The following is a 27,190-nucleotide window of genomic DNA, read 5'->3' on the forward strand; positions in this document are numbered from 1 at the left end:
TCATTCAAACCATTTTCTTATTTCATGTCACCTCCTCACTCTCCCCCAGTGTGGAAACACTGAAACAAGTGTGTATTTGAGTTTGTAAGAAAAGATACAAAGCCAGGTGTGGTAGCATATGCCTGTAATCTTAGGGACTTAGGAGGCTAAGGCAGCATAATCCTAAATTTGAGGCCAGCCTTGGCAACTCAAAATAAATAAAAAGGGGCTGGGGATGTAGCTCAGTAGCAGAGCAAACAACAACAAAAGCCATAAACAAACAAACAAAAAAACCCACAAAACCATACCACCACTAACATACCTAGTGTTAGGCAAAAGCTGAAATCACAGGAAAGGTCTATGGCTCTGCCTTTATTGTTCAAGAAATGGCTGAATGAGTATATCACATAAGGTAGGGAAGTACTCCTTTCACATTTGGGAATATGCTCTCCCTCCATAGTAGGGTGACGCCTGGGCTCTGAACAAAGGTCTCCTTTCACACTGTTCAGCAATGCAGCCAGTTCTATCACCTCTTCCAGAAGTAGATTTGATATTTAATACTCTGCTCACTGGCTCATTTAGGCCCCAGGGGTTTCGCTGGTGTATGTTCAGGCATAGTGGCACATGCCTCTAATCCCAGTGGCTCTGGAGGCTGAGGCAGGAGGATTGCAAGTGTTTGTTTCTGGTCTTGCCCCTTACTTCCTCACTTACCATCTTGCCTTGCTGCCCCCTTCTATAACTCCCTCAATTTGATGCTTCCAAACACTTGAAAGTTTTTGGTTAAATCTCTAGCACCAATGCTTGAAACACCTTTCTTTTCTTAGGTTTTTGCAGCACAAATTTCACTTTGTAAACGTTTCTTACTTAAAGTTGATGGCTAATGATCACTTCCAACTACAACCTCTGCCATAGGGTATATCACTCAGAATCTCTACAACATCTACTGAATCACTGTCATGTATAATATCAGTTTGATATATACTAATACCTAATCTTTACAACTTTTCTGATTTCAGAATGGTAGAGCACCTTCACTCCCTGCCAAATACCATTCTCCTGCCATATTCATATCCCATGGGTGTTCAGTCAGAAACATCCAACCTTGACTGGCTCCTAATAAATGCTTCCAGGGTGCAGTGTCTGTCTCTTATCAGCAGTGGCCTTTCTGTTTTCAGCAGGCCTGTTCCTGGGACCAAGAGCATCTATCATCTTGCATGGCTCCCTAGGCTCTATAATGAATACTGTTGCATGAACATACCTAGGCAGCTTCCTCTCCTATGTGGGGGCTCCTAAAGTGTTCCAAGTAGGCAGCTAACCTATGATACCTTTCTCCAAATCCAATCACCCTTATTTTAGGGGTCTCATCTTGAGTAAGAGACTCCTTGTCTTACTGTGATCAGTCATGTTCAAAGCTGGCAACACAAGAAAGATAATCATAAACCACTCTTCAAGGTTTCAAGTCAAGGTTCCTGAAGTCCTATGGGCAAGATCCTAGTTATTCTAAGATGCCCAGGAATGCATGATGCTTCAAAAAGGACAAGAGGTGTTGGGGCCCTAAAATATACATTCTGCCCAGATGGGAAACAAATTTCTTTTGCTTTTTTTTTTTTTTTTTGGGTGGGGTGGTGGCAACAAGGGACTGAACCCAGGGATCACTTAACCACTGAGCCACATCCCCAGCCCTTTTTATTTTGAGATAAGGTCTCACTAAGTTGCTTTGAGCCTCATTGCTAAGTTGCTGAGACCAGCTTTGAACCTGAAATACTCCTGCCTCAGCCGTCTGAACCATTGGGATGACAGGCCATGTGCTACTGTGCGTTGTGGGAAACACTTCTAACTGATGGTTATGTATACAGAGCAAATCTCTGGAGGGAATGTCAAAGGAAAACCATTAATATATACTCATTAGGTTTTGGGGAAATAAGCTACACAAATACCAACCTGACCTTGCTTCTTTCAAGTCAGTGGATCATTCTACATATGATATAGTAATCTCAGATAAGTGGCTGCAATGTGATAGCAGTCCCAAAGATTTTAGCACACTTTCACTCTCACTCAGTTTGTCACAAATGTGAACTTCGGTTCAATCCCTAGTACCAAAGTTCTGTTAGGGTAGAATTTCTTATATTCTTTTTTTCATTCTTAGCCCAGAAAGGCACCTTAGGGGTTCGCTCTTACTACCATGAGTAGGATTCAGAGACCACTTTTCATTTTGATTAAAAAAAAAAAAAAAAAAACTACAAACTGTAAAATATTTTTGGGCTGGGACCAGGGGTGCAACCTGTAATCCCAGCAACTGAGGAGGTGAGGTCCTAAAGCAGTTTAGTAAGACCCTGTCTAAGAAAGAAAGAAGGACTGGGGATATAGCTCAGTCATAAAGAATACCTGGGTTCAATCTCCAGTATTGGGAGGGTGATGGCTGAGTTTTGAGTACAGTATAGTTTAGCCCAATTCTGATGCTTTTTTTTTTTTTTTTTTTTTTTTTTTACCATCCACAGGTGCTGGATTTGTTGTCTCTGTTCAGCAAAGAATTGAAGAACAGGACACAGAGATAATAAGCAAGCAGGTTTACTGCAAAAGTGACAGAGACAAACTTCTCCAAAGAGAAGGGGCCCAGAGCCAAGAGTCTGCTGGAGGAGTTTTGGCTTGTTCTTTAATGGCCCCTGAAATTTTCTCCTTTCCTTATCTCTTCCCTGTCCATACTCTCTCCTCACTATTATTGATTAGTATGTCCATGCACCTGTTTTCTTTTTTTTTTTTTTTTAACTGAATTTCCCATTTAGGGGCACTCCCCACTTAAGAGTACAAAAGTGTTCTATTGGGTCCCCTGCTTATGTCCGTGAGCACTTTCATCAACCAGGAAGAGGACCTCATTAGAAAACCTTCTCCATAGGCTGGAGCTGGGGCTGAGGCTGAGCAGTAGCACACTTGCCTGGCATGTGTGAGGCACTGGGTTCAATTCTCAGCACCACATACAAAAAATAAATAAAGGTCTATCTTTATTTATTTTTTAACTAAATAAAGACCTTCTCCATGCTCCTTGGTTCTGGTCCTGCCCCTGACCTTCCACTCACCCTTTTGTCTTGCCGCCTAAGCCCTTCTATATCTCCCTCACTTTGATGCTTCCAAACACTTCAATTACTTCACAGAACCTTGATATCACCTAAGCCATTTTACAAATGATAGAGGACCACTGAACTAATAGGAAACCCTATAATGATAACTCTCTGGATTATAAGCAGCTGGCCTAACCCACTTTTCACACATGATGCCACAAGGAAGGGATAGGTGATTCTGGGGCAGAAAGGAATGGTAGGTAAAGGAGGCAAGTAAGAAAGGAAATAGAATTATGGAAGCTAATGTATTATGCACATGCCCAAGAGGACTAAACATGTTGTTCTAATTTTCTTTTTATCCAGTTGACCCATTTGCTGGGAGTTTCATTCCTTTTCAGAATATGTATAGGAGGCTTTAAGACTGTCATATCATCAGCATGGAGCCTGAGGAGACCTAGGCAACTTCAGGAGGAGGGCCACTGGAAAAGCTAAACCAAAAAACAGGTAGAGGAAGAGCAAGAGGAACCCGAAGCAGCAGCTTGTAGCGAGAAACAGGTGATGCCGCGTCCCACTGTGCTTCCTATCCCTGCATGTCCACAACCTGCTCAGTGCCTACTTCGAGGTTGGGCACATTTTCTTCCAGGCTGAGAACCAGTTTGTGAGATAAAAGAAGGCAGCGGCAATAGACTCTGGAGGAAAAAAGCAATCCAAGTACAGCAAGGACTATACCAAGGTCTGGATGGCGTTCGGTGACAAGCGCGTGGCCAAGAGGGTAACAGCCAGTCTGCACAATACTCCCATGGGTACCCGCAGACGCAGCAGCTTCCTTTGTGACCTGTGGAACCTCAAGTATCTGCACCATTTTACTTGGTCCCACTTCAGTGAATACCTTTGAGAAGGCAGCAGAAGAGGTCAAGCATGAGAAAGACTTCGAAGTGTAGAGCGGGGAGAGTACTTCCTTGCTGCTCATGGGGATCCTACCTGCCCATGCTGTTCCTGATTTTTGTCCAGTGTCCCATGGCACAGGAGCTAAAGGTTCAGAAAGCAGCTCGTCCAGGAGGGCGCTAAACGGCTTGCTGGGCTACAGCCCAGGACCAGCTCCACTCCAACTGAGGGCTCCTTGCCAGAATCTTTGGAGCCCCACCACCCTCAGGGAGTAAAGAGGAACCTTCTCAGACAAGGGACTCATGAGGGGTAGGGAGGCCCCTTTCACCTCCTATCGCTGCTCACCTGTCTACTTCATGCTGGAATGATACTGACACCTAAGCAAACATTTTCAGCCTGTTTCTGAGAGCAGGAATCTCTGGTGAAGCCCAGGCATGGAAGTTCTGTGAGCCTTCCCTCCTCTTGCCCAACTCCTTTTTTTTTTTTTTTAATATTTTATTTTTTAGTTCTCGGCGGACACAACATCTTTGTTGGTATGTGGTGCTGAGGATCCAACCCGGGCCGCATGCATGCCAGGCGAGCGCGCTACCGCTTGAGCCACATCCCCAGCCCCTTGCCCAACTCCTGTAATTGCCTGGCTCAGGCACCTTATTCATATTAGCATGATTATGACTACTGCAGATGTCTGGTTAGTCTTGCTTGACTTGGTAGCCTGCTTATTGCTTAGTAGAATCCCTTAAAAATGCCATTTTCTTGGGCTGGGGTTGTGGCTCAGTGGTACAGTGCTCACCTAGAATGCATGAGGCACTGGGTTCAATCCTCAGCACCACATAGAAATAAGGTAAAGATATTGTGTCCAGGGCTGGGGATGTGGCTCAAGCGGTATAGCGCTCGCCTGGTGTGCGTGCAGCCCGGGTTCGATCCTCAGCACCATATACAAACAAAGATGTTGTGTCCACCGAAAACTAAAAAATGAATATTAAAAAAAATTCTCTCAGGGGCTGGGGATGTGGCTCAGGCGGTAGCGCGCTCATCTGGCATGCGTGCGGCCCGGGTTCAATCCTTAGCACCACATACCAACAAAGATGTTGTGTCCCCCGAGAAAAAAAAAAAGATATTGTGTCCACCTAAAACTAAAAAATAGATACTAAAAAAAAAAAAAAAAAAGTGCCCCTTTCTTGGCCCCAGGAATGGCCTTTATTTGCAGCTAGAGTAGACATGGATGGTCCAGGCAGACTTGTTCTGTTTACTGAATACAGATAAAGAAGCAACATCATTTTATTTAGAAATAGACATAAGGGGCTGGGGATGTGGCTCAAGCGGTAGCGCGCTTGCCTGGCATGCGTGTGGCCCGGGTTTGATCCTCAGCACCACATACAAAGATGTTGTGTCCGCCGAAAACTAACTAAATAAATAAATATTAAAAAAAAAAGAAATAGACATAATAGTTAATGGGTTGGGAATGGACTGGGAACCTCCTTCCAAATGCATTTATAGGGGAAAAAATGCTTTTAGTTTTAAGGGCTATAGTCATTCAGCAGATTTCAATTTTCATCTTGTGTTACATTCATTGACCTTCACTTCATCTCTTTGTCTCATAGCCTTTCTTTTTTTTTTTTAATTTTTTTTTTAATATTTATTTTTTAGTTTTCGGCGGACACAACATCTTTGTTGGTATGTGGTGCTGAGGATCGAACCCGGGCCGCACGCATGCCAGGCGAGCGCGATACCGCTTGAGCCACACCCCCAGCCCATCTCTCATAGCCTTTCAACCTAGATCTTTTTTTCCCCTTCCTATTTAGTTCCTAAGCCCAAAACATTTATCTAGTACATTTATTAAACCACAGTGAGAAACAGTAACAATGGGTGATAATGACCTTGGTGGTTAAGAGTCTTACAGATCACGGAATAAGATAGTTGAGCATCATGGTAGAAGCATATAAGAAACAGAGTTGGGGCCAGGGCAGGACATGCAGTGCTTTCAGTGTGGACCTGATTCCTGATCACCGGCAGCAGAAGTCTTCAAGTCTCCCAAGGTCATTGCTGGAAGCAAACTGGGAAAATGGCACAGTAGAAGTCTGAACAAGTCTGGTTTGCTCCTATGGTTCAAACTGCTTCATAGATGGAGTGTTGGGGCAAACCACTGTAAAGGGCAGATGCTTGGAAGGAAGTTGGAAACAAAGATCCCTCAAGTGCACTTACATGTGTGTTAAAGCTGTAAGGGATTCACAAATACATGCAGAGCAGTCCTGATTGCTTCAAAGAGTCAGGATGAATCATCAGAATGAACTGAAAACCTGGGAGTCACAATAAACTGAAGTCTATGCCCAGTCTCAGATTAAAACATCATAATCCAGCAGGAAGTGCTTGTTGAATGTGATTATAATTTGGTTTTGCTTGTGCTATTTCTTTAGTTTCTTGGTAACCTCCCCCATCCCATTAATGTAATTATCCATGTTTTTTGGAGTGGAGTGGATTCATCCACTTCTTTAGCTGTAAAATAGACATATTGTGATCTTTTAAAAAAGAGAATACGTATAGGAGGTCAAGTAAGAAATTATTTTGACAATAAGAGGGAGTAGAAGATGAATTCCATAAGACCTATGTCCTACTCTTGTTATAGGGCTTCTAGGTCAGACATGGGGAACACTGGCCTTGTTATCAATGACTGGAAATCAAAACAACTGTAGCAGGCTCTTTTATGTTAAAGTCAAGAAACAAAACAAAAAATGCTGCATGTGGTGGCATACACCTGTAATCCAGCTACTTGGGAGGCTGAGGCAGGAGTGTCACAAGTCTGAGGCTGCTTGGGCAATTTAGCAAGACTGTCTCAAAATATTAAAAAAATTTAAAAAAGCTCTCTCACTGGCAGAGAGCTTGCCTAGTAGGTGTGAGGTCTTGGGTTTAATGCCTAGTACTGTTAAATAAATAAACTTGGATGTTTTTTAAATGTCACAACCCACTGAGAAGCACAATTAATAAGGACCTCTTGAAAAGTAATTTCCTACTTGGACGTGTGTCTGTGTGTGTTGCTGGGGACTGAACTGAAATCCTTGTGCATACAATGCATGCACTCTACCAACTAAGCTATATCCCAAGTCCTCATACTTGGGCATTTGATGAAATACAGACAGAACAAAAACAGTCTATCCATGCAAAAATGTTCATCTGATTATTACCTATTTTGTAACTAAATTTCAAATATAAATAAGCTTAAAAAGAAATCATATACTAAGGCTGCCCCAATGTAAAATATACACAAATGTATAAAGTCTGGACAAGAACAGTTTAAAAATGAATGAAGTTGATAGGGTGTGATGAAGCACACCTGTATTCCTAGTGACCTGGGAGGCTGAGGCAGGAGGATTGCAAGTTTGAGGCAAGCTCTGGCAACTTAGTTAGACCCTGTCTGAAAATAAGAGAGACCAACACTCTAGGTTCAATCCCAAGTATGGCAAAACAAGAAAAAAGTGGACTAAAATGACATGATGAGAATGGATGACATTTTTGTTATATCTTGTATTTTTTAAAAATATATATCTTGTATCTAAAGACACAAAAAGGTGTAATTCTCTACAGGCTCTTTGAACAGCCTAATATGCAGAATGACATCAGATATTATGGGAAGTGTACTCACCTGCTTTCCATCCACTTCAATATCTGCCACATAGTTCTCAAACACTGTGGGCACATATACTTCTGGGAACTGGTCCTTGCTGAAAACTATGAGCAAGCATGTCTTGCCACATGCTCCATCACCAACAATCACCAATTTCTTCCTGATGGCAGCCATAGCTTAAACACAAAACAAAGGTGTTATTTAGAATACATAAGAAGTTACGTGGCCATGGGGCACAAGCCTCAGCATACACAAAGTTCTAATACAATGTTCCACTTGGCACCAAAAGACTAAACACAAAACAAGGAGGTCTATTCCTTTCACTTCTATCCAACATAATATACAAGGTTCTGGCTAGGACAATTAGGTATGAACATGAAATAAAAGGCAACCAGACTATAAAGGAATAAGTAAAACTGTCTGATTCATACATGGTATGACCTTAGCAGGGTACAGTGGCACAAACCTGTGATCCCAGAGCTGGGGAGGCTGAGGACCTAAGTAACTCAGTGAGACCCTATCTCTAAATAAAATAACAAAATAGGGTTGAGGGTGTGGCTCAGTGGTAGAATACCCCTAAATTCAATCCCTGGTACCAAAATATATATATATATGTATATATGTATATATGTATATATTATCCTATACATGGAAGTCCTAAGAAATCCATTAAAAATTTTTTAGAATATATAAATTCAGCAACACTATGATACAAGATCAAAATAAAAAATCAGTATTTTTATACTCTAACAATGAACACTCTAACAACGAATAATCTGAAAATGAAATATAAAACATTCATTCATAACATCATTCAGAAATAGTAATAAAATTAACTAAAATAGTATAAAACTTAAAAACTCTGAAAAACCACAAAATATTACTAATTATAGCTAAATAAATGAAAAAAAAGTCATGAATTGAAAGACAACACTGTTAAACAGTAATATCTTCCAAGTTAATCCATTGATTCAACATAATCCCTATCAAAATATCAGCTGGCTTCTTTGCAGAAACCGATAAACCAGTCAGAAAAATCACCTGGAAAGTTATGAACCTAGAATAGTCAAAATAATCTTGAAAAAGAACAAAGTTGTAGTGTGCAACTTTGAGTCTCTTTTCAAAGCTGAGAGAACTCCATAATGTTCTCACTACATTCCTTAGAACATATCTTCACCATTGAGTGAAGTGGTCAGGGCTAATGCAGAGCAGATTGGTTTGTGCCCAAAGTCAAACAACCATCTGGGTGCCTGGTGCATGCCTGTCATCTCAGCTATTTGGGAGGCTGAGGCAGCAGGATCACAAGTTTGAGGTCAGTCTGGGCAATTCAGCAAGACCATATCAAAATATAAAAATTTTTAAAGGGGATGATGGGAGCTGGGAATGCAGCTCAGTGGTAAAGCACCCAAGGTTTCAATCTCCAGTATGCCACCCCCCCACCCCCGCCTTGATCAACTGGGACATTATAGGATGCAAAAAATTAAACAGGAATTTTCTGATTCAAGAAAAAGCCATCTGTAATCACAGGAGCTCAGGAGGCTGAGGCAAGAGGATTGCGAGTTCAAAGCCAGCACCAGCAATTTAGCAAGGTCCTAAGCAACTCAGGCGCTGTCACAAAATGAAACATAAACCAGGCATGGCATCACATGTAATCCCATCGGTTCAGGAGGCTGAGACAGGAGGGTCAAGAACTCAGAGCCAGGGGCTGGGGTGTGGCTCAGAGGGGGCACTGGGTTTGATCCTCAGCACCACACTCTCACTCAGTGAGACAGGGGTCTCTAAATAAAGTACAAAGTAGGGCTGGGGATGCGGCTCAGTGGTTGAGTGCCCTTGAGTTCAATCTCTGGTACCAAAAAATAAAAAAAATAAAAAAATAAAGTAAAATAAAAAAAGGGCTGGGGATGTGGCTCATTGGTTAGGCACCCCTGGGTTCAAGCGCAGGCACCTAAATAAAGAAAGAAAGAAAGAAGAGAAATAATGACCATCTTTAAACAGCATCATTCCTAGAAGGCACTCAATTAAAGAAATAATCTATCTCATTTTTGTTTGTTGTTTTGTGGTGCTGGGGATCAAACCAGGGCCTTGTGCATGCAAGGCAAGCACTCTACCAACTGAGCTATATCCCCAGCCCAGGAAATACTGTATCTCATTCTAATGTAAAAACACAAAAAAGTAAAAATGCCAGGAAACAACAAAAGAGGCTCTACCAACCAAACATTCCATGGAGAACATTTGGCCCAGGAGCAATGTAAAAACCATTCAACCATCATTGGTGAAAGACAGAAATTACAAAGTGATTACAGGACAAAATAAAAACCTATGGTTCTAGGATTCTGGGGGATGCTGGTCATATGGTATAAAAGTGGAGCTGTTAACAAGAAGTAAAAAATACAAATGTCGAGAAACCAAACTTGATATATTTTTTTTAGTATCCCAGGAAAAAAAATTTCACAGAAGTGTCTTTACTACTTTTCACTTTGCTATAATTCTTTTTTTTTTTTTTTTTGAGAGAGAGAGAGAGAGAGAGAGAGAGAGAGAGAGAGAGAGAGAATTTTAATATTTATTTTTTAGTTTTTCGGCAGACACAATATCTTTGTTTGTATGTGGTGCCGAGGATCGAACCCGGGCCGCACGCATGCCAGGCGAGCGCACTACCGCTTGAGCCACTTCCCCAGCCCCTCTTTGCTATAATTCTAATATAGTAGGTATACCAGATGATGCCAAATTAAGAAAGAAAACTACGTTGGGCAAGATGGCGCACACCTTTAATCCCAGCAGCTCAGGAGGCTAAGAAAGGAGGATCACAAATTTATAGCCAGCTTCAGCAATGGGTAAGGCACTAAGCAACTCAGTGAAGACCCTGTCTCTAAATAAAATACAAAACAGGGCTGGGGATGTGGCTCAGTGGCCGAGTGCCCTAGGTTTAATCCCCAGTACCAAAAAGAAAAGAAAGGGAAACTACATTGGGTCCTCTCTGACAGATGTGTCATTTTGTAGACTAGGTTCTGTCTCAGACATAATTCTTCAGTGCTCTGACAGATTTACTTTTCTAGGAAGTCAATTATAACTTATCTACTTGAGTTACTTATAAAAGTAAGCAAATGACTATATATTCTGTAATAGTTCTTAATTACTTTATGTTCAAAACTTTTAAATAGCTGGGAGCAGTGGTTAATTTCCTGTGATCCCAGTGGGCTAGAAGGCTAAGACAAGAAGATCTCAAGTTCGAAGACAGCCTTAGCAATTTAGCAAGGCCCTAAGCAACTTGGTGAGATCCTGTCTTAAAATACAAATAAAATACCAAAAGAATGGGGGTGGCAGTGGCTGGGGATGTAGTTCAGTGGTAAAGCACCTCTGGGTTCAAGCCCCAGTATCAAAAAAAAAAAAAAAACTTTTTTCTTTTTTTTTTTGTAGTGCTGTATGCCTGTATCTTCAACAACTGAGGGGGGCTACAGCAGGAGGATTGCCAAATGTGTTGAGGCACTTGAGCAGATTATATTAAATGGTTTCTGTTAACAAAGGAAACAAGATCACCCAGGTGAACCTGAGCATGGGGGCATACACCAGAAGCTGAGGTAGGAATATTGTGAGTGCAAAGCCAGTCAGGGCAATTTAGTGAGACCCTGTCCCAGGATTTAAAGAGGGCTGAGAATGTAGTTCACTGGTAGAGCATGAGAAAACAAAATACTGCCATACATTTCCCACTCAAGTGCAAAATAATTTTAAAATGAGTGTCTAAGAAAAGCAAGGGCTATGTACAGTGGCCCAAGTAATTTCCATAAATCCTAATTAACAGGAGTAATCAGCTCACTGACTCTCATGGGCCCATGTCCTACCCCTCCTTACATAGCACTCTCTATTAAAAGGGCTATGAAAACTAAAGCAAGCATTTCTCCTGGGGTCTGGCATCACAGAAGTCAATCAATAAATGATAGTTATCACTAACTACACATTCTCTCCTATCTAGGCCCACCCAACATCAGGTCCTCCAATACTTTATTGTTTTCTCACCTATGGCCACCTACCCCATCCCCAATCTCTTCCTCTCTACTATTTCCCTGTACTCAGTTTACAATAATGTGCAGGGCACTCTTGCACATGCATACTGAGGTATTCCCCTAGCTTCTGCTCCTATTTTAAAACTACATTCATGCTTTCTTTTAGTTACCTTGCTCTTTATGACTTGTTTCAAAGAAAAGATATATACTCGCTTCTCTTAAATTCTTCAAATCTGCCTTCTGTCTAAACTTCTATTAACACTTAAAAAGTTATCCAATGACCTACCATTAAAAATCCTCCCCCCCCCCCCAAGGATTTAACTCAGGGGTACTTTACCACTACCACTGAGCCACATCCCCAGCCCTATTTATTTATCTATCTATTTATTTATTTATTTTTGAGATAGGGACTCATTAAGCTGCGGAGGGGCTGGGTATGAACTTGTGATCTTCCTGCCTTCTGAGCTGCTGGGATTACAGGCATGCCCCACCAGGCCTGGCCTGATTTTTTTTTTTTTTTTCTTATTGCTACAACTTAACTCCCTATCCTTGCTCCTCCACATCTAATCATTCCTCCTGTGATTGTTTCCTTTACTTCTCTACCTCTGGAGATTTCAGTTTCTCACATATCACGTCTGTGCACATGACTCCCAAACCTACATCACTGTGGCTCTGTTCCCAAACTCCTATCATACCTCAATGTTGTGCTCCATTGGTGGTACCTCAGACATCAACATCTCTAAGACATCATTCCAACTCTAAAACTTTTTTCAATGCCTCCAATATTGGTGATAAAAATAGGTTGCTAATCCTAGCCTACACAACTCACTCATGTAGAAACCCTGGTGTTAAATGATTTTCTTGCTTCTTCTGTTCTCCATTTCAGGTTCTGAAAAATTCTTCATCACTACCCTCTTTTCATCCCCATAATCATCAGTCCAATTCAAGTTCTCAGTACTGCTTATACAGACAAAAACAAAAGTCCAACTGATCTCATCTCTTTTCTCCTACCTGCTGAAGATAAATTCCTGATTTCCATGGCTGGGCTACAGCCCATCACACTGATTCTCAATGCCAAAATCAGGTCCTCACACTTCAACCCGGCCTTTGGGGTCTTCTAAAACTGTAACAGCCGAATATTTTCTTTTCCCATCTTTCTATTACTTATCACACACCTAGTTCCATTAACTGGTGTTGTATATATCTTCTACCTCAGCTCAAAGCAATGCCTTCTCTGAAAATCTTTTCCCTTTCTTCAGTGGGGGAGGGGGAAAAAACCCACCTGTCCATCTCAGGTGTTACCTTTTGTTCTAAAGCCCAATTCTGTCCTAAATCATCCACCCCTTCAAATCAGATGTTGCCTCCAAACAAAATCTTGGATTTCTATTGATGCTTATATTATACAAGTACTCTCCCTTGCCCTCTTATTTCTGTGTGTGGGGATACTGAGCATTGAATCCAGGTCACTGTGGCACTAAGCTACATTCCCAGCCCTTCTTATTTATTTAAATTTTTGAGGCATGGTCTCACTATTGCCCAAGCTAGCCTCAAACTTGCCATCTTCCTGCCACAGTCTCCAAAGTATCTGGGTTTACCAACATGGACTACCATGCCCAGAACTACTTTTTATCAGGGGTCCTACCCTAAATGAAAATGGTAGGAGTTATATACCTGACTCATATCCATTCCTGTTATGTAAGTTCTCTTAGGGCAAAGACCACTTTGGCTCAGTCTATTCAACCCCAAACTTTTTTTTTTTCTGGCTGCATTTAAAGTGGTAAGGACATGCTGAATAGGACCCACGTTTAGAGGAACAAAAGCCCAAGAAAGAAGCATGTTTCCGAAGAACACTGATAAAATATCTTTCTCCCTGATATACTCTGATCAGTCTTTTTTTTTCTTTCTTTCTTTCTTTTTGGTGGTGCTGGGAATTGAACCCAGGGCCTTGTACATGTTATTATTTAACTCATGATAGGGTTACATCCCAATAAACACATCATAAGTTGAAAATACTGTAAGCTGAAAAAGCATTTCATATACCTGACCTACTGAACATCATACGTTAGCAACACAGTACACTGTAAAGTATTTGGTTGTTTATACTGGTGATCACATGGCCAACTAGGAGGGGCAGCTTACTGCCTGGCATCATAGAACAGTATCACATTGCATACCATTAATCTTGGAAAATATCAAAATTCTAAGTACAGTTACTACTTGAAAGCATATCACTTTTGTAACCTCCTAAAGTAAAAACTAAACTGAAACCATCATTAAGTCAGGGATCATCTGTATATACTCCCTACCATTACTATATTGTAGCTGAGTCATAACATGAAAATATCGCCATCAAATGTTGCCAGAAAGCCAGGTAGGACCAGAGCAACAATGCTGGCTCTTACTGTTTATGGTTCAGAGCAGGACAGTATATACTATGTCAGAGCTAGCCTTCCCCTTTGACTTATAAAGTCAAATTGAGTTCCCTGGGGCTGGGGCTGGTACGTGCCTAGTACGTTGCCTAGTACGTGCGAGGTCCTAGGTTCAATCCTCAGCACCACATAAAAAATAAATAAAGGTATTGTGTCCAACTGCAACTAAAAAGTAAATATGAAAAAAAAATTGGGGCTGGGGTTGTGGCTCAGCAGTAGAGCGCTCGCCTAGCATGTGCGAGACCCTGGGTTCCATCCTTAGCATCACATACAAAAATAAATAAGTGAAATTAAGGTGCTGTGTCCAACTACAACTAAAAAAAAAAAAAAAAAAAAAAAAAAAATGAGTTCCCTGGAACATAGGACATGCAGTATCAGAAGCTGCTACAACTTCTCATAGCCAAACACATTGAAAAATGAATAAGGTGCAGCTAGGGATATAGCTCGGTAGTAAAGTGCTTACCTCGTATGTTTGAGGCCCTGGGTTCAAATCCCAGCAGTGATGAGGGCTGAGGTGTGGGGATGTGTGTGGATAAGATGGCCCTGACTTTGATGTGGAGCCTGCTTTGGCTCTCATGCCTTGTTTTAATAACAGAACCTGGTGTAGTGGTGCACTCCTGTTATCCCAGCTACTCACAAGGCTGAGGCAGGAAGATCATAAGTTCAAGGCCATCCTAGCAGACCCAGTCTCAAAAGAATAATAATGATGATGATGATGGATGGGGATGTAGCTTAGTAGTAAAGTGCCACTGAGTTCAATTCCATTCACCACCCACACCCTTCACACAAACAGAGGTAATATTCCACAATCAACAAGGAAGTCCCTTTGGGCTGGGGATGTGGCTCAAGCGGTAGCACGCTCGCCTGGCATGCGTGCGGCCCGGGTTCGATCCTCAGCACCACATACAAACAAAGATGTTGTGTCCGCCGAAAACTAAAAATAAATATTAAAAATTCTTTCTCTCTCCTCTCTCTTTGGGAAAAAAAAAAAAAAAACAAGGAAGTCCCACACTCCCAAAATTACTAATGACCCACCCTACACACACACACACACACACACACACACACACACACACACACACGAAGAATAAAACTCTGTAAGGCCTTGCAACTATATCTAGAATGCTTGATGTTTTAAGCTACAGCAATAAGGTGGTTGGCATTCAATGGTCTACTTGTGGAAGGTGTTTTGTTTTTTTTTGAGGGGGAGGAGGGTAGGGTGGGGGTACTGGGGATTGAACTTTAGGGGTACTTGACCCCTGAGCTACATCCCCATCCCTATTTTTTATTTTTAATATTCATTTTTTAGTTATAAGTTGACGCAATATCTTTAATTTGTGATCCTCCTGCCTCAGCCTCCTGAGCTGCTGGGATTACAAGCATGCATCACCATGCCCCAGCCTTGTTCCAGTATTTAAAAAAAGAAAAATAAAATCCACCTAAGGGTGTCTATTAAAAAGTAAAACACAACTTTTTTTTGTTTGTCTAATTGAAAACGTACCACAGACTGGCTCTAAGATGGTACTCTTAGGTAGAAGTAATTCAGGGAGATGGGACTAAATCTGTTGCTGAAGACCACAGAACTGGACACAAACAGCAAAGGGTTACCCTTCTAGAAACCATTTTCTTCTTTCCACAAGAAGATAAAATGGATCTGAACATAATGCTCTCCCAAAACCATAGCAGAGGAGTTAGGTAAAATACCTTGCCAGCCACTGTGGTTCAGGAGGCTGAGGCAGAAGGATCAGCCTTAGCAACAGCCAGGCACTAAGCAACTCAATAAAACCCGTCTCTAAATAAATTACAAAAAAGAGTTGGAGATGTGGCACAGTGGTTAAGTACTCCTGAGTTCTATCCCTGGTACCCAAAAAAGAATGCCTTTTATTGTGATGTGCAAACCTTGGTTTATACAGTCATAATTACTCATTGCAACACCCCATTTCAGGGTGGCTCCTCTGCTGGTATTGATGATGAAGCACTTTCCAAGACACATATATCACTGACTCCATCAGAACTATCTCCAACTCCAGATGAAGAAGTATGGGCTTTGAAGGGTAAACGCAGCAGCCACATGATACCATTTAGTGATAGGCTGATAATGATGCCTACCATCATCACTAGTGGCTTTAAACCCTATTTCTTTTTTTTTTTAATTATTTTATTGTTGGTTGTTCAAAACATTACATAGTTCTTAATATACCATATTTCACAGATTGATTCAAGTGGGTTATGAACTCCCATTTTTACCCCGTATACAGATTGCTGTGTCACATCAGTTACATTTCCATTGATTTACAAATTGCCTTTCTAGTGACTGATGTATTCTGCTGTCTATCCCATTCTCCACTGTCCCCCCTCCCCTCCCCTTCCCTTCTCTCTCTCCATCCCCTCTACTATAAATCGTTTCTTCCACTTATATAATTTTTCTCCTACTCCTCCTTTCCTCTTATATGTAATTGTGTATAACCCTGAGGCTCACCTTCCAATTCCATGCAATTTCCCTTCACTCTCACTTTCCCTCTCGCCTATCATCCCTGTTTAATGTTAATCTTCTTCTCCAGCTCTTCGTCTCTACCCTGTCCTTGGTTACTCCCCTTATATCAAAGAAGACACTTGACATTTGTTTTTTAAGGATTGGCTAGCTTCACTTAGCATAATCTGCTCTAATGCCATCCATTTCCCTCCAAATTCTATGATTTTGTCATTTCTTATTGCAGAGTAATACTCCATTGTGTATAAATGCCACATTTTTTTAATCCATTCATCTATTGAAGGGCTTCTAGGTTGGTTCCACAATCTTGCTATCGTGAATTGTGCTGCTATGAACATTGATATAGCAGTGTCCCTGGTAGCATGCTCTTGTTAGGTCTTTAGGGAATAGACCGAGAAGGGGAATAGCTGGGTCAAATGGTGGTTCCATTCCCAGCTTTCCAAGAAATCTCCATACTGCTTTCCAAATTGGCTGCACCATTTTGCAGTCCCACCAACAATGAACAAGCGTACCCATTTCCCCGCATCCTCGCCAGCACTTGTTGTTGTTGGACTTCTTAATGGCTGCCAATCTTACTGAAGTGAGATGTTAAACCCTACTTCTTTTTAAAAATATTTTTAGACGTTGATGGGTCTTTATTTTGTTCATTTATTTATATGCAGTGCTGAGAATTGAACCCAGGGCCTCACACATGCTAGGCAAACACTCTACCACTGAGCCACAACCCCAGCTTCTTAACCCTACCTACTTCCAGTAGTAGCTCTGTACTCCACTTCTGTCCCACTCTTTTACTTAACTATAAGTTCTTAAAAAAAAAAAAAAAAAATTAAAAAAAAACCACCCTACATAGGGCTGGGGCTATATAGTTCAGTACTAAAGTGCTTGCCCAATTTATTCAAGGCCCAAGATTCAAACCCCAGCACTGAAACAAGACCCTGTCTCAAAAAACAAACAGCTAGGTGCAGTGGTACATGCCTGTAACCCCAATGACTCAGGAGGTTGAGGCCCTAAGCAATTTAACAAAATGCTGTCTCAGAATAAAAAGATAAAAAGGGCTAGGGATGTAGCTCAGTGGTAAAAACAAACAGGTCTGGGGCTATAGCTCAGTGGCAGAGAACTTAGCTAGCACATGGGAGGCACTGGGTTTGATCCTTAGCACCACATAAAAATAAGTAAATAAAATAAAGGTATTGTGTCCATCCACTAAAAAAAAGAAAAAAATTTAAAACCAAACCAAAGAAACTAGCTGGTGAAATAGCTCAGTGGTAGCATAAATGTCTAGTATGTGTAAGATTTTGGGTTTGATCCCCTAGCACTGCAAAAAATCCACAAAAACAAAAATACCATACAAAATAAAAACCCACAAATAGAACACACAATTCAATTATATTAATTATATTCATGTTGTACAGTCATCACCACTATTTCTAAAACCTTTCCATTACCCCAAAGGGAAATGTAGGCCATTAAACAGTAACTCCTCATCCTACCCTCCCTTCCCTCTCAATTAATATTATTTAATCTACTGTCTCTGAACAGTTCACATAACTGAAATCACACAATATTTTGTCTTTTCTTTTTTTTCCTGGCTTGTTTTAACTCAGCAAAATGTTTTTGTTTATTGTGTAGTGTGATACAAGAGCTTTAGTACTTTTTATGGCCAAACAATATTCCACTGAGTGGATGAACCACATTTTGTTTATCCACTCATCTGCCAATGGACTCTTGGGTGTTTCTACCCCTCCCACCTACTTATTGTAATAATTCTGCAATGAAATACTGGGATACAAGTACTTGTTTGAGTCTCTGCTTATAAGTCCTTTGAGAACTCTGGAAAGATTTCCTATAGCAGTTGAATCACAGCACATTTCCATCAGCAATGTACAAAGGTTCCAATTACCCATCCTTACTAATGTTTATCTTCTATTCTTTTAAAATCCATACAAAGGGATGGAAATTGCTACCTTGCATTCTTCTGATCTGCATTTTCCTAATGACTAAAGATGTTTAGTCGGGCTGGGGCTCAGAGGTACAGCGCTTGCCTAGCATGTGTGAGGCACTGGGTTTCATCCTCAGCATCACATAAAGTAAAATAAAAACATTGTGTCCACCTATAACTAAAAATTAAAAAAAAAAAAAAAAAGATGCTTAGCATCTTTTCATGTGCCACTGGTTATTAGTAATATATGTCCTTTGGAGAAATGTCTATTCAAATCATTGCCCATTTTTTTGCTTTTGTTTAATATTTATTTTTTAGTTTTCGGCGGACACAACATCTTTGTATGTGGTGCTGAGGATCGAACCCGGGCCGCACGCATGCCAGGCGAGCTCGATACCACTTGAGCCACATCCCCAGCCCCCCATTTTTTTTTTTAATTGAACTGTTTTCTTTCACTTTCTTAATAGTGTGCTTTGTGATGAAGTCCAATTTATCTATTTTTCTTTAGCTATTGACAGTTTTTGATGTCCTAAGAAACAATTGACAAATCCAAGGTGATGAGAAACCTATGCTTTTTTCAAAGAGTTGTATAGTTGTATAGTAAAGTTCTACAAAAAAAGCAGCTGATAGGGATTACAATGAATGCATAGATGAAATTAGGGGAGTACCACTGTCTTCACAATATTAAGTTGATTCATTAACATGGATGTCTTCCCATTTATTTAGGTAATTAATTGTTGTAACTTTCTACCCCTCCCCTTTCCTTTTTCTCCTTATTTATACTTAGTACCATAAGTATTTAATTCAGGTGGAAAAGACTTTTCTCCCACTACTTTGTAGAAGATAAAAAGGAAAATGCCAGAAACAGTAACATTTCAAGCTGTTACAAACTTTCTACTTTATTTTAACATACTTTCCTCCTAATGGCTCTATGAGACAGGCATTAATACATGTTTACAGATGAGGCCCACTGTCACAGAAATGAGTCCTGAACTAAATAATCTATTCTAGAGTCCATATTGTTTTGTTTTTTATCAGGCTCAGAGGCAAACCTAAGTCCACATTCTTTTTTTTTTTTTTTTAAACTGTCATGGATCTTTATTTTTTCTTTCTATCTATCTATCTATATTCGGTGCTGAGAATCAAATCCAATGTCTCACACATGCTAGGCAAGTGCTCTACTACTGAACTACAACCCCAGACCCTGAGCCCACATTCTTTTTTTTTTAAGTTGTTGATGGACCTTTTATTTACTTATATGCAGTACTAATAGTCAAACTCAGTGCCTCATGAAAGTTAGGCAAGCACTCCACCACTGAGCCACAACCCCAGCCCTGAGTTCACATTCTTAAACATTCCACTGTTTGCTTTCCCCCTCACGACAAGAAGTAATCCTGCTGCTTTAGTATACTTTTCTCCTTTGTCTACCCTAGCAGACTGGTGACACTTAAAAAATAATTAATTAATAACTCATGGTAAGTGATTACTCTGAATATTTCTCCTGAGGTTCATGATTTGAGTTTTCAATGCATTTGGTCAAAAGCCTTATGTTAAGAAACTTCTAATCTCATCTTTGTCTAATACTCAATGCAACAATACGGGTTTTGTTTTACTTTGTTTTGTTATGATTCAATCCAGTACCTCATGCATCCTACTCAAAGTCTTCTACCATTGAGCTATAGTCCTAGATCAAACAATGTGGGTTTAAAAAACTTTTTCCTGGGGTAGGGGCACACAGCTGTAATACTAGCTACTCATGAGGCTGAGGCAGGAAGATCACAAATTATAGGACAGCCTCAGAAACTTAGCAAGAGCTTGTCTCAAAATAAAAAGTGTGCTAGGGATGTAGCTTAATGGCAGAGTGCTCTTGGGTTAAAATCCCCAGCCACACACACACACACACACACACACACACACACACACAAAGTTGTATTTGTTTTCTGCCCTTTTACAATGTTTTTGCATGCATTTCTTTTTTTTCTTTTTTTTTTTTTTTTTTTGAGAGGTAGAGAGAGGTAGAGAGAGAAAGGTAGAGAGAGAATTTTAATATTTATTTTTTAGTTATCGGCGGGCACAACATCTTTGTTTGTATGTGGTGCTGAGGATCGAACCTGGGCTGCATGCATTCCAGGCGAGCAAGCTACCGCTTGAGCCACATCCCCAGCCCTTGCATGCATTTCTTTAGAATTTCATTTACATATCAGAGAAGAGAAAATGTCGAATATGTGCGAGTTGCTCTGAAGTCATCAACTCTTGGTGCTAGTGTGTCTTAAGTCTGTTTTCCCCTACTGGGGAACAGATGATGGCAATCAAAGGCTGTGGCTTTCTAAGCTTCAGGAAGCTCTGCTGTAGGAAGATTGCTAAATGGTGAGCAGATCTTTTCACACTTCTTTTTACAAGTCTAATTGATCCCCAGTGATGACTACAGACCATTTGCACTCCTGCCCACTTTGCTTATCTGGCTGCACAGTGAGGGAGTGGTCTGTCCATCAGATGTTCCTCAGATATTAAGAGTGGCTAAGCCACAACCACATGTTAACATGTAGTCATTTCACGAAGCCGTCTTTGGTAATTTCCTCATGTTTGTATGACTATGATGTTGACTCGCATCTGTCTGAACAGCTTCCTAAAGGCCTTCTGGAGCTAGTCACTAAAGTTCTTCATTTGGCCTAGTTTGTTATACTACCTTCTACAGTCTTTCTAGATTAAGACTGGAAATTAAAAATAACTGCTCACTTGACCAAAAGCAGATATTTTAAGGCACTAATTATTAATCTGCCATATTTTTAACCCTCTAGTTATTAGTTTTCAATTAACAAACCAATCCTATTTAAGCAAACATTCAGTTAGCCATGAGGAATAGCCATATAATGGAATATTATGGCCTTGAACCTTATGATCCTCCTGCTTCAGCCTCATAGGTCATAGAAAACATAGGTTGGGAAAAGATTCATTTTAGAAAAACACTACTGTATTTAAGTAGTCTTAATTCTGTTCTAATTCATGGGAAGAATATTTGTAATATTCAGTACATATCTGTTAATAACAAGTTATTTTTGATTCTCCATAATCTCTTCATCATGGTAGAAAACTGCTCTCTAGAATATTCTAAAGGTACTAGTCTTTTTAAGGCTTTTTGTGTCATATCTGGAGTGCTAAGATGTTCATCCCACCGCCCCCCCTGCCATATATATATGAAGGTAGGGACTACAGAGCTTTCTTTTTTTTTTTTTTTTTTTTAATTTTTTTTTTTTTTTTGGAGAGAGAGAGAGAGAGAGAGAGAGAGAGAGAGAGAACTTTAATATTTATTTTTTAGTTCTCGGCGGACACAACATCTTTGTTGGGGTAGGGACTACAGAGCTTTCTATACAGTGGGTTGTACTTGCAGATTTTATTAGAAAAGAAGTAACTTCCTGCTTCAATAATTAGACCTAAGGCCTATTCAGAAATGAAAGAAAGTACCGCTGAGCCACAATCCCAGCCCAACATTGACTCTTTATACTAAAATTTACAGATAATAGTATCCAACAAGGTGTGCATGGTGGCGCATGCCTGTAATCCCAGCAGGTCTGGAGGCTAAGGCAGGAGGATCTTGAGTTCAAAGCCAGCCTCAGAAACTTAGCAAGGCCTTAAGCAACTCAGCAAGATCCTGCCTCTAATTAAAATAGAAAATAGGGTACAGTGGTCAAGTGTCCCTGAGTTCAAACACCATTATTTGCTAAACTAGTAAAAGTTTCATTTTAGGAAAAAACTATTTTGTTTAGGCCAGGACAAATTCTAGACAGTTGAAATTTCAAAGAGAGGGTTGCCATTTTTCCAAAGGAAGGCCAAGTGTTACATCCTCCCCACAATCCCAGTAAAATAAATTCGTCATCCATGAATTACTATGGTACTTGGACTACTCAGTGCCGTTTCTCAAATTACTCTGCAAGCTTGAATCACCTAATGCTCTCTATTAAGAAAAGACTCTTGGAGCTGGGGATGTGGCTCAAGCGGTAGCGCGCTCGCCTGGCATGTGTGCGGCCCGGGTTCGATCCTCAACACCACATACAAACAAAAGATGTTGTGTTCGCCAAAAACTAAAAAATAAATAAATATTAAAAAAAAAAAAAGCAAGAAAAGACTCTTGAACCTGGTACTCAGGTTCAAAGCAACTGTGAAACTTCAGGTAAATTACGTAATTAGGTTTCCCAAAGTACATATCCCATCCATAGCTCATCTTATCCTCTTCCTTCCTGTAAGAAATGTTTAGCTACAGAAATACAGGCCCACAATTCATCTAAAAGCCTTGGAGCCAGGTTTGGTGGTACCTGCCCATAAATCAAGCAACACAGGTGACTCAGGCAGGAGTATCCAAAGTTCAAAGTCAACCTGGGCAACTTGGTAAGACCCTGTCTAAAATTTTAAAGGGGGGGGGGGTAGATATAGCTCAATGGTAGACTGTCCCCAAGTACAATCCTCAGTATCTCCTCCCCACCATTACTACCACACACCCCTCCAAAAAACAAATTTTGGAACCAGACGTTTCTAAATTGTCTTTTTCAGATTTTAAAAAGGTAACATTCAACAAATGCTAAATATTCATAACATACCCAGTGGATTAATAGTTCTTCAGTAAGATAAATGAAATACTAAATAGGACATCAGTTCATATCAGGTTTTGCCATCAAATTGAGTGTTTGGTTTTCAGAATTCTGAATTGTAATTATGAACACCTTTAACGCAAATGACAACATTTTAAAACACACACACATCTCTTAATACTTTTTTTTTTTTTTTGGGGGGGGGTGGCTGAGGATTGAACTCAGACTGCTCAACCACTGAGCCACATCCCCAGCCCCTTTTTTTTTTCCTTTGAGAGAGAGAGAGAGAGAATTTTTTAATATTTATTTTCCAGTTTTCAGCAGACATAACATCATTATTTGTATGTGATGCTCAGGATCGAACCCTGCACATGCCAGGCGAGCGTGCTACTGCTTGAGCCACATCCCCAGCACCCCCAGCCCTTGAGACAGGTTTTTACTGAGTTGCTAAGTGCTTCACTAAGTTGCTGAGACTGGCTTTGTCTCGATGTTCCTGCTTCAGCCTCCGAAGCCACTGGGATTACAGGTGTATGCCACTGCACCTGGCAATACTTTACTTTTTTGCAGTGCTGAGGAATGAACTTGAGGCCTCACATATGCCAGGGAAGTGCTCTACTCCAGCCTTTTGATACATTTAAAATACTTGGGCTGGGGATGTGGCTCAAGCGGTAGCACGCTTGCCTGGCATGCGTGCAGCCAGGGTTCGATCCTCAGCACCACATACAAAGATGTTGTGTCCGCCAAAAAACTAAAAAATAAATATTGAAAAAAAATTAAAATAAAACAAAATAAAATACTTTTGCCAGTGCCCTCAAGTCCGATTTTTCCGGGGCTGGGGTTGTGGCTCAGTGGCAATAGCATGTGTGAGGCACTAGGTTTAATTCTCAGCACCACATAAAAATAAAAATAAATTTTTAAATAAATAAACAAGTCCAATTTTTCCATTACTAATGTTTTTAGATAAGTGGGCTGAGCCCTTTCTCATGGGGAATTAAAGCAGGCTTTAAATTAGGTATGTTGGGGTTTAGGTGTGGTATGACTAAAATGCAGGATTGATAATAATTTGAATTCTCAACCTAAGTTAGCTGGGTAATTTTTATTTATTTATTTATTTATTTTAAAGAGAGAGAGAGAGAATTTTTTTAATATTTATTTTTTAGTTTTCGGCAGACACAACATCTTTGTATGTGGTAATGAGGATCGAACCCGGGCCGCATGCATGCCATGCGAGCGTGCTACAGCTTGAGCCACATCCCCAGCCCCTAATATTTATTTTTTAATTGTAGATGGACATAATACCTTTATTCTTCTGTAGTGCTGATGGTCGAACCAGTGCCTCGTGCATGCTAGGTGAACGCTCTATCACTGAGCCATAACCCCAGCCCCTAGCTGAGTAACTTTTTTTTTTTATATTTATTTTTTGGTTGTAGTTGGACACAATATCTTTTTACTTTATTTATTTTTATGTGGTGCTGAGGATTGAACCCAGGGCCTCGTGTGCTAGGCAAGCACTCTACTGCTGAGCCACAATCCCAGCCCGCTGACTAATTCTGACAATTTGTTCTAGAGACTATACATTTTCTTTCTTTTTTTAAAAAATATTTTTTTAGTAGTAGATAGACACAATATCTTTATTTATTTTTATGTGGTGCTAAGGATACAACCCAGTGCCTCAAGTGCTCTACCACTGAGCCACAACCCCAGCCCGAGACTGGACATTTTCTATACGTTCTCATATTCACAACAAATTGGCCTCTGTGCTCAACTTTGAGCTTTTTAGCAATTTTTAGTTTCTGTGGCGTTCAAAAAGACAAAAATATCTGAGATGATGCTATCGGGTTATAATGAATGCATTATAAAGACGTTTATTAGCCAAACATTTTTTATAAGAAGGCAAAAACAAGGGGAAATAAACAAACTGGATAACTATACTGCTTTTGCCAGATCAAGATCTCTACAATAGTTTAGAAAGATAATGAACAAATTTCCATGCAGATAAAATTAGCATGGCAATAAAAAATGACTAATTCAGCACACTTAAGATAATTATAATTTTAACTCACAATTCTTTAAAGGGCTAATTATGCAAAAGCAGCATCAATGATTATTATAAGTTTTCTATAATTTCTCAACCATCCAGAAAGTATAATCTATATAGCATAGTTCTGAACATGACTTAATTTTTACTTTTTTACTGAATTCAGTACTTTAAAAACAGTACTATATACTTGGAATAAGACAATTTTCCTTTCCAGGGGTTTGATAATAAATCAAAATTACAAAATAGGATATTTAAAAAGAAAATGGGTGGGGGTGTAACTCAGTGGTAGAGGGCACACCTAGCATACACAAGGACCTGAGTTTAATCGCAGCACCTAATAGGAAGAGAAGGAGGAAGTAGAGGAGACTCATCTCTGGGACACCCACATATCTCAATTATACAATTCAGTTGTATCTTATTTTTTCCTCTAATTAAATCCTGTGAGGGGCTGGGGTTGTGGCTCAGTGGTAGAGCACTTGCCTAGCATGTGTGAGGCACTGGGTACAATTCTCAGCACCGCATATAAATAAATGAATAAAATAAAGGTCCATCAACAATTTAAAAAAAAACATGTGAATTTCATTAAAAAGAATGAACAGCTTGTTGTATTTGGTTAAAAACTTACCATATTTCTTCCACCACCTCCACCCCACCTCCCACCCTTGCACATCATGCTTAGGACTGAAATCACTATCCTCAGGGCCCTTCCCTGAGCTCTCAACTTCATTCAGGCCCCTCAGGTGCTCTCACTGTATCTCTGCCTCACTCATCATGCCCTTCTCCAAGGTTTCTTCTTGCCAAACTCCAGTAATGTAAGAACATTATGTTTTATTCACCACTGTGGGTTAGGCACAGGCACAAAACTGGTGCTCATGGAACAAAGAAACTAACCAACTTGTAGCACACAGATTTTAAAAAGAAAATGATAACAAGAACATCAATACAAAACAGTGGTGAGACTACATTAAGACACTTTTAGTAGTTGGAGAATTCACCCTCCAAGGTAGCACACTCCTTTTTCCAAAACAAATTAGGAGGCCAGGCAGGAGAATCACTTGAACCCAGGAATTCAAGACTAGCCTGAGCAATAGAATAAGACTCCTCTCAAAACAAACAACAACAAACCCCCAGAAACTTCAATTATCTTTGACAGGAAGTGCTCAAATTCAGATCCTTCTTTTGAACTTATATGCTTATTTTAGACAATTCTACTCTAACTGGCCAGTAGCTCACTTCACAACAGTTCAGAAAAACTCATGCTTAAGTAAGATAAAGATGTATGTGTATGTAGCCTAATGACAAAGAAACTTAGTTGTGCTCATGCTGGCACACACCTGTAATTCTAGCAGCTCAGGAAGCTGAGGCAGGAAGATCAAGAGTTCACAGCCAGCCTCAGCAAAAGCAAGGTGCTAAGCAGCTCAGTGAGAACCTGTCTTTAAATACAATATGAAATAGGTCTGGGGCTGACTCAGGGGTCAAGTGCCATTGAGTTCAATACCTGGTACCCCACCAAAAACGTTGTGCTCATAAATGTAAAAACAGGGGCCTAAACAGGGGCTCTATGCAGGCCAGAACAGAATCCTAAAGTAGGCAATAAAACCTCTAAAAGTAAAACTCGAAAATCTTTGAAGCTCAGAGAACCTCAAGGACCGGACATTATGAAGACAGAAAACAGGACCTATCCACTAAGAAAACAAATTTTTAAAAAATATATATTTATTTTTTAGTGGACACAATACTTTTATTTCACTTATTTATTTTTATTTGGTGCTAAGGATGGAGATCACTCTACCGCTGATCCACAACCCCAGCCCAGGAAAATTTTTTTTTTTTTTTTTTTTATCTTTTAGGTTTAAGTGGACACAATACCTTTACTTTACATTTATTTGGTGCTGAGGATTGAACCCAGTGTCTCATGCATGCTAGGCGAGCACTCTACCACTGAGCTACAGCCTCAGCCCCAGCCCCCCAGGAAACAAATTTTAAGGCCTGAAAATTATCAACTATCCACAACCAGATGATATTATTTCATTGGTTTATTGTTACAATTTTTCTACAAGAGCCACTCTTTTTCCCCCAACCTAAATACATATGAATCCCATTGAAAACTCAAAAGATACTCTACAATGCATTTTCTTGAAGCAAAGTTATCAGGAGAGCTATAAAACTG

General features: G+C 40.2%; 1 protein-coding gene and 1 pseudogene across 4 annotated transcripts in view; one reads left to right on the forward strand and one right to left on the reverse strand.

The window, feature by feature from the left end:
* The window catches only part of RHOA (ras homolog family member A), a 49,581-nt gene that overhangs the window by 8,427 nt on the left and 13,964 nt on the right, over window positions 1-27,190 (reverse strand). For all 3 annotated transcript variants that reach the window (XM_081302565.1, XM_081302564.1, XM_081302566.1), the window contains one exon: window positions 7,558-7,715. In XM_081302565.1, the coding sequence (XP_081158691.1) occupies window positions 7,558-7,713 (156 nt within the window). In that variant the 5' untranslated portion in view covers window positions 7,714-7,715. The remainder of the gene's footprint in view (window positions 1-7,557; window positions 7,716-27,190) is intronic.
* Window positions 3,595-4,462, forward strand: LOC308652692 (activator of basal transcription 1-like; annotated as a pseudogene). Its single transcript has one exon. The product of its transcript is annotated as an activator of basal transcription 1-like (transcript).

Source organism: Spermophilus citellus, assembly GCF_964194105.1.
Source record: "Spermophilus citellus genome assembly, chromosome: 7".
NCBI lineage: Eukaryota > Metazoa > Chordata > Mammalia > Rodentia > Sciuridae > Spermophilus > Spermophilus citellus.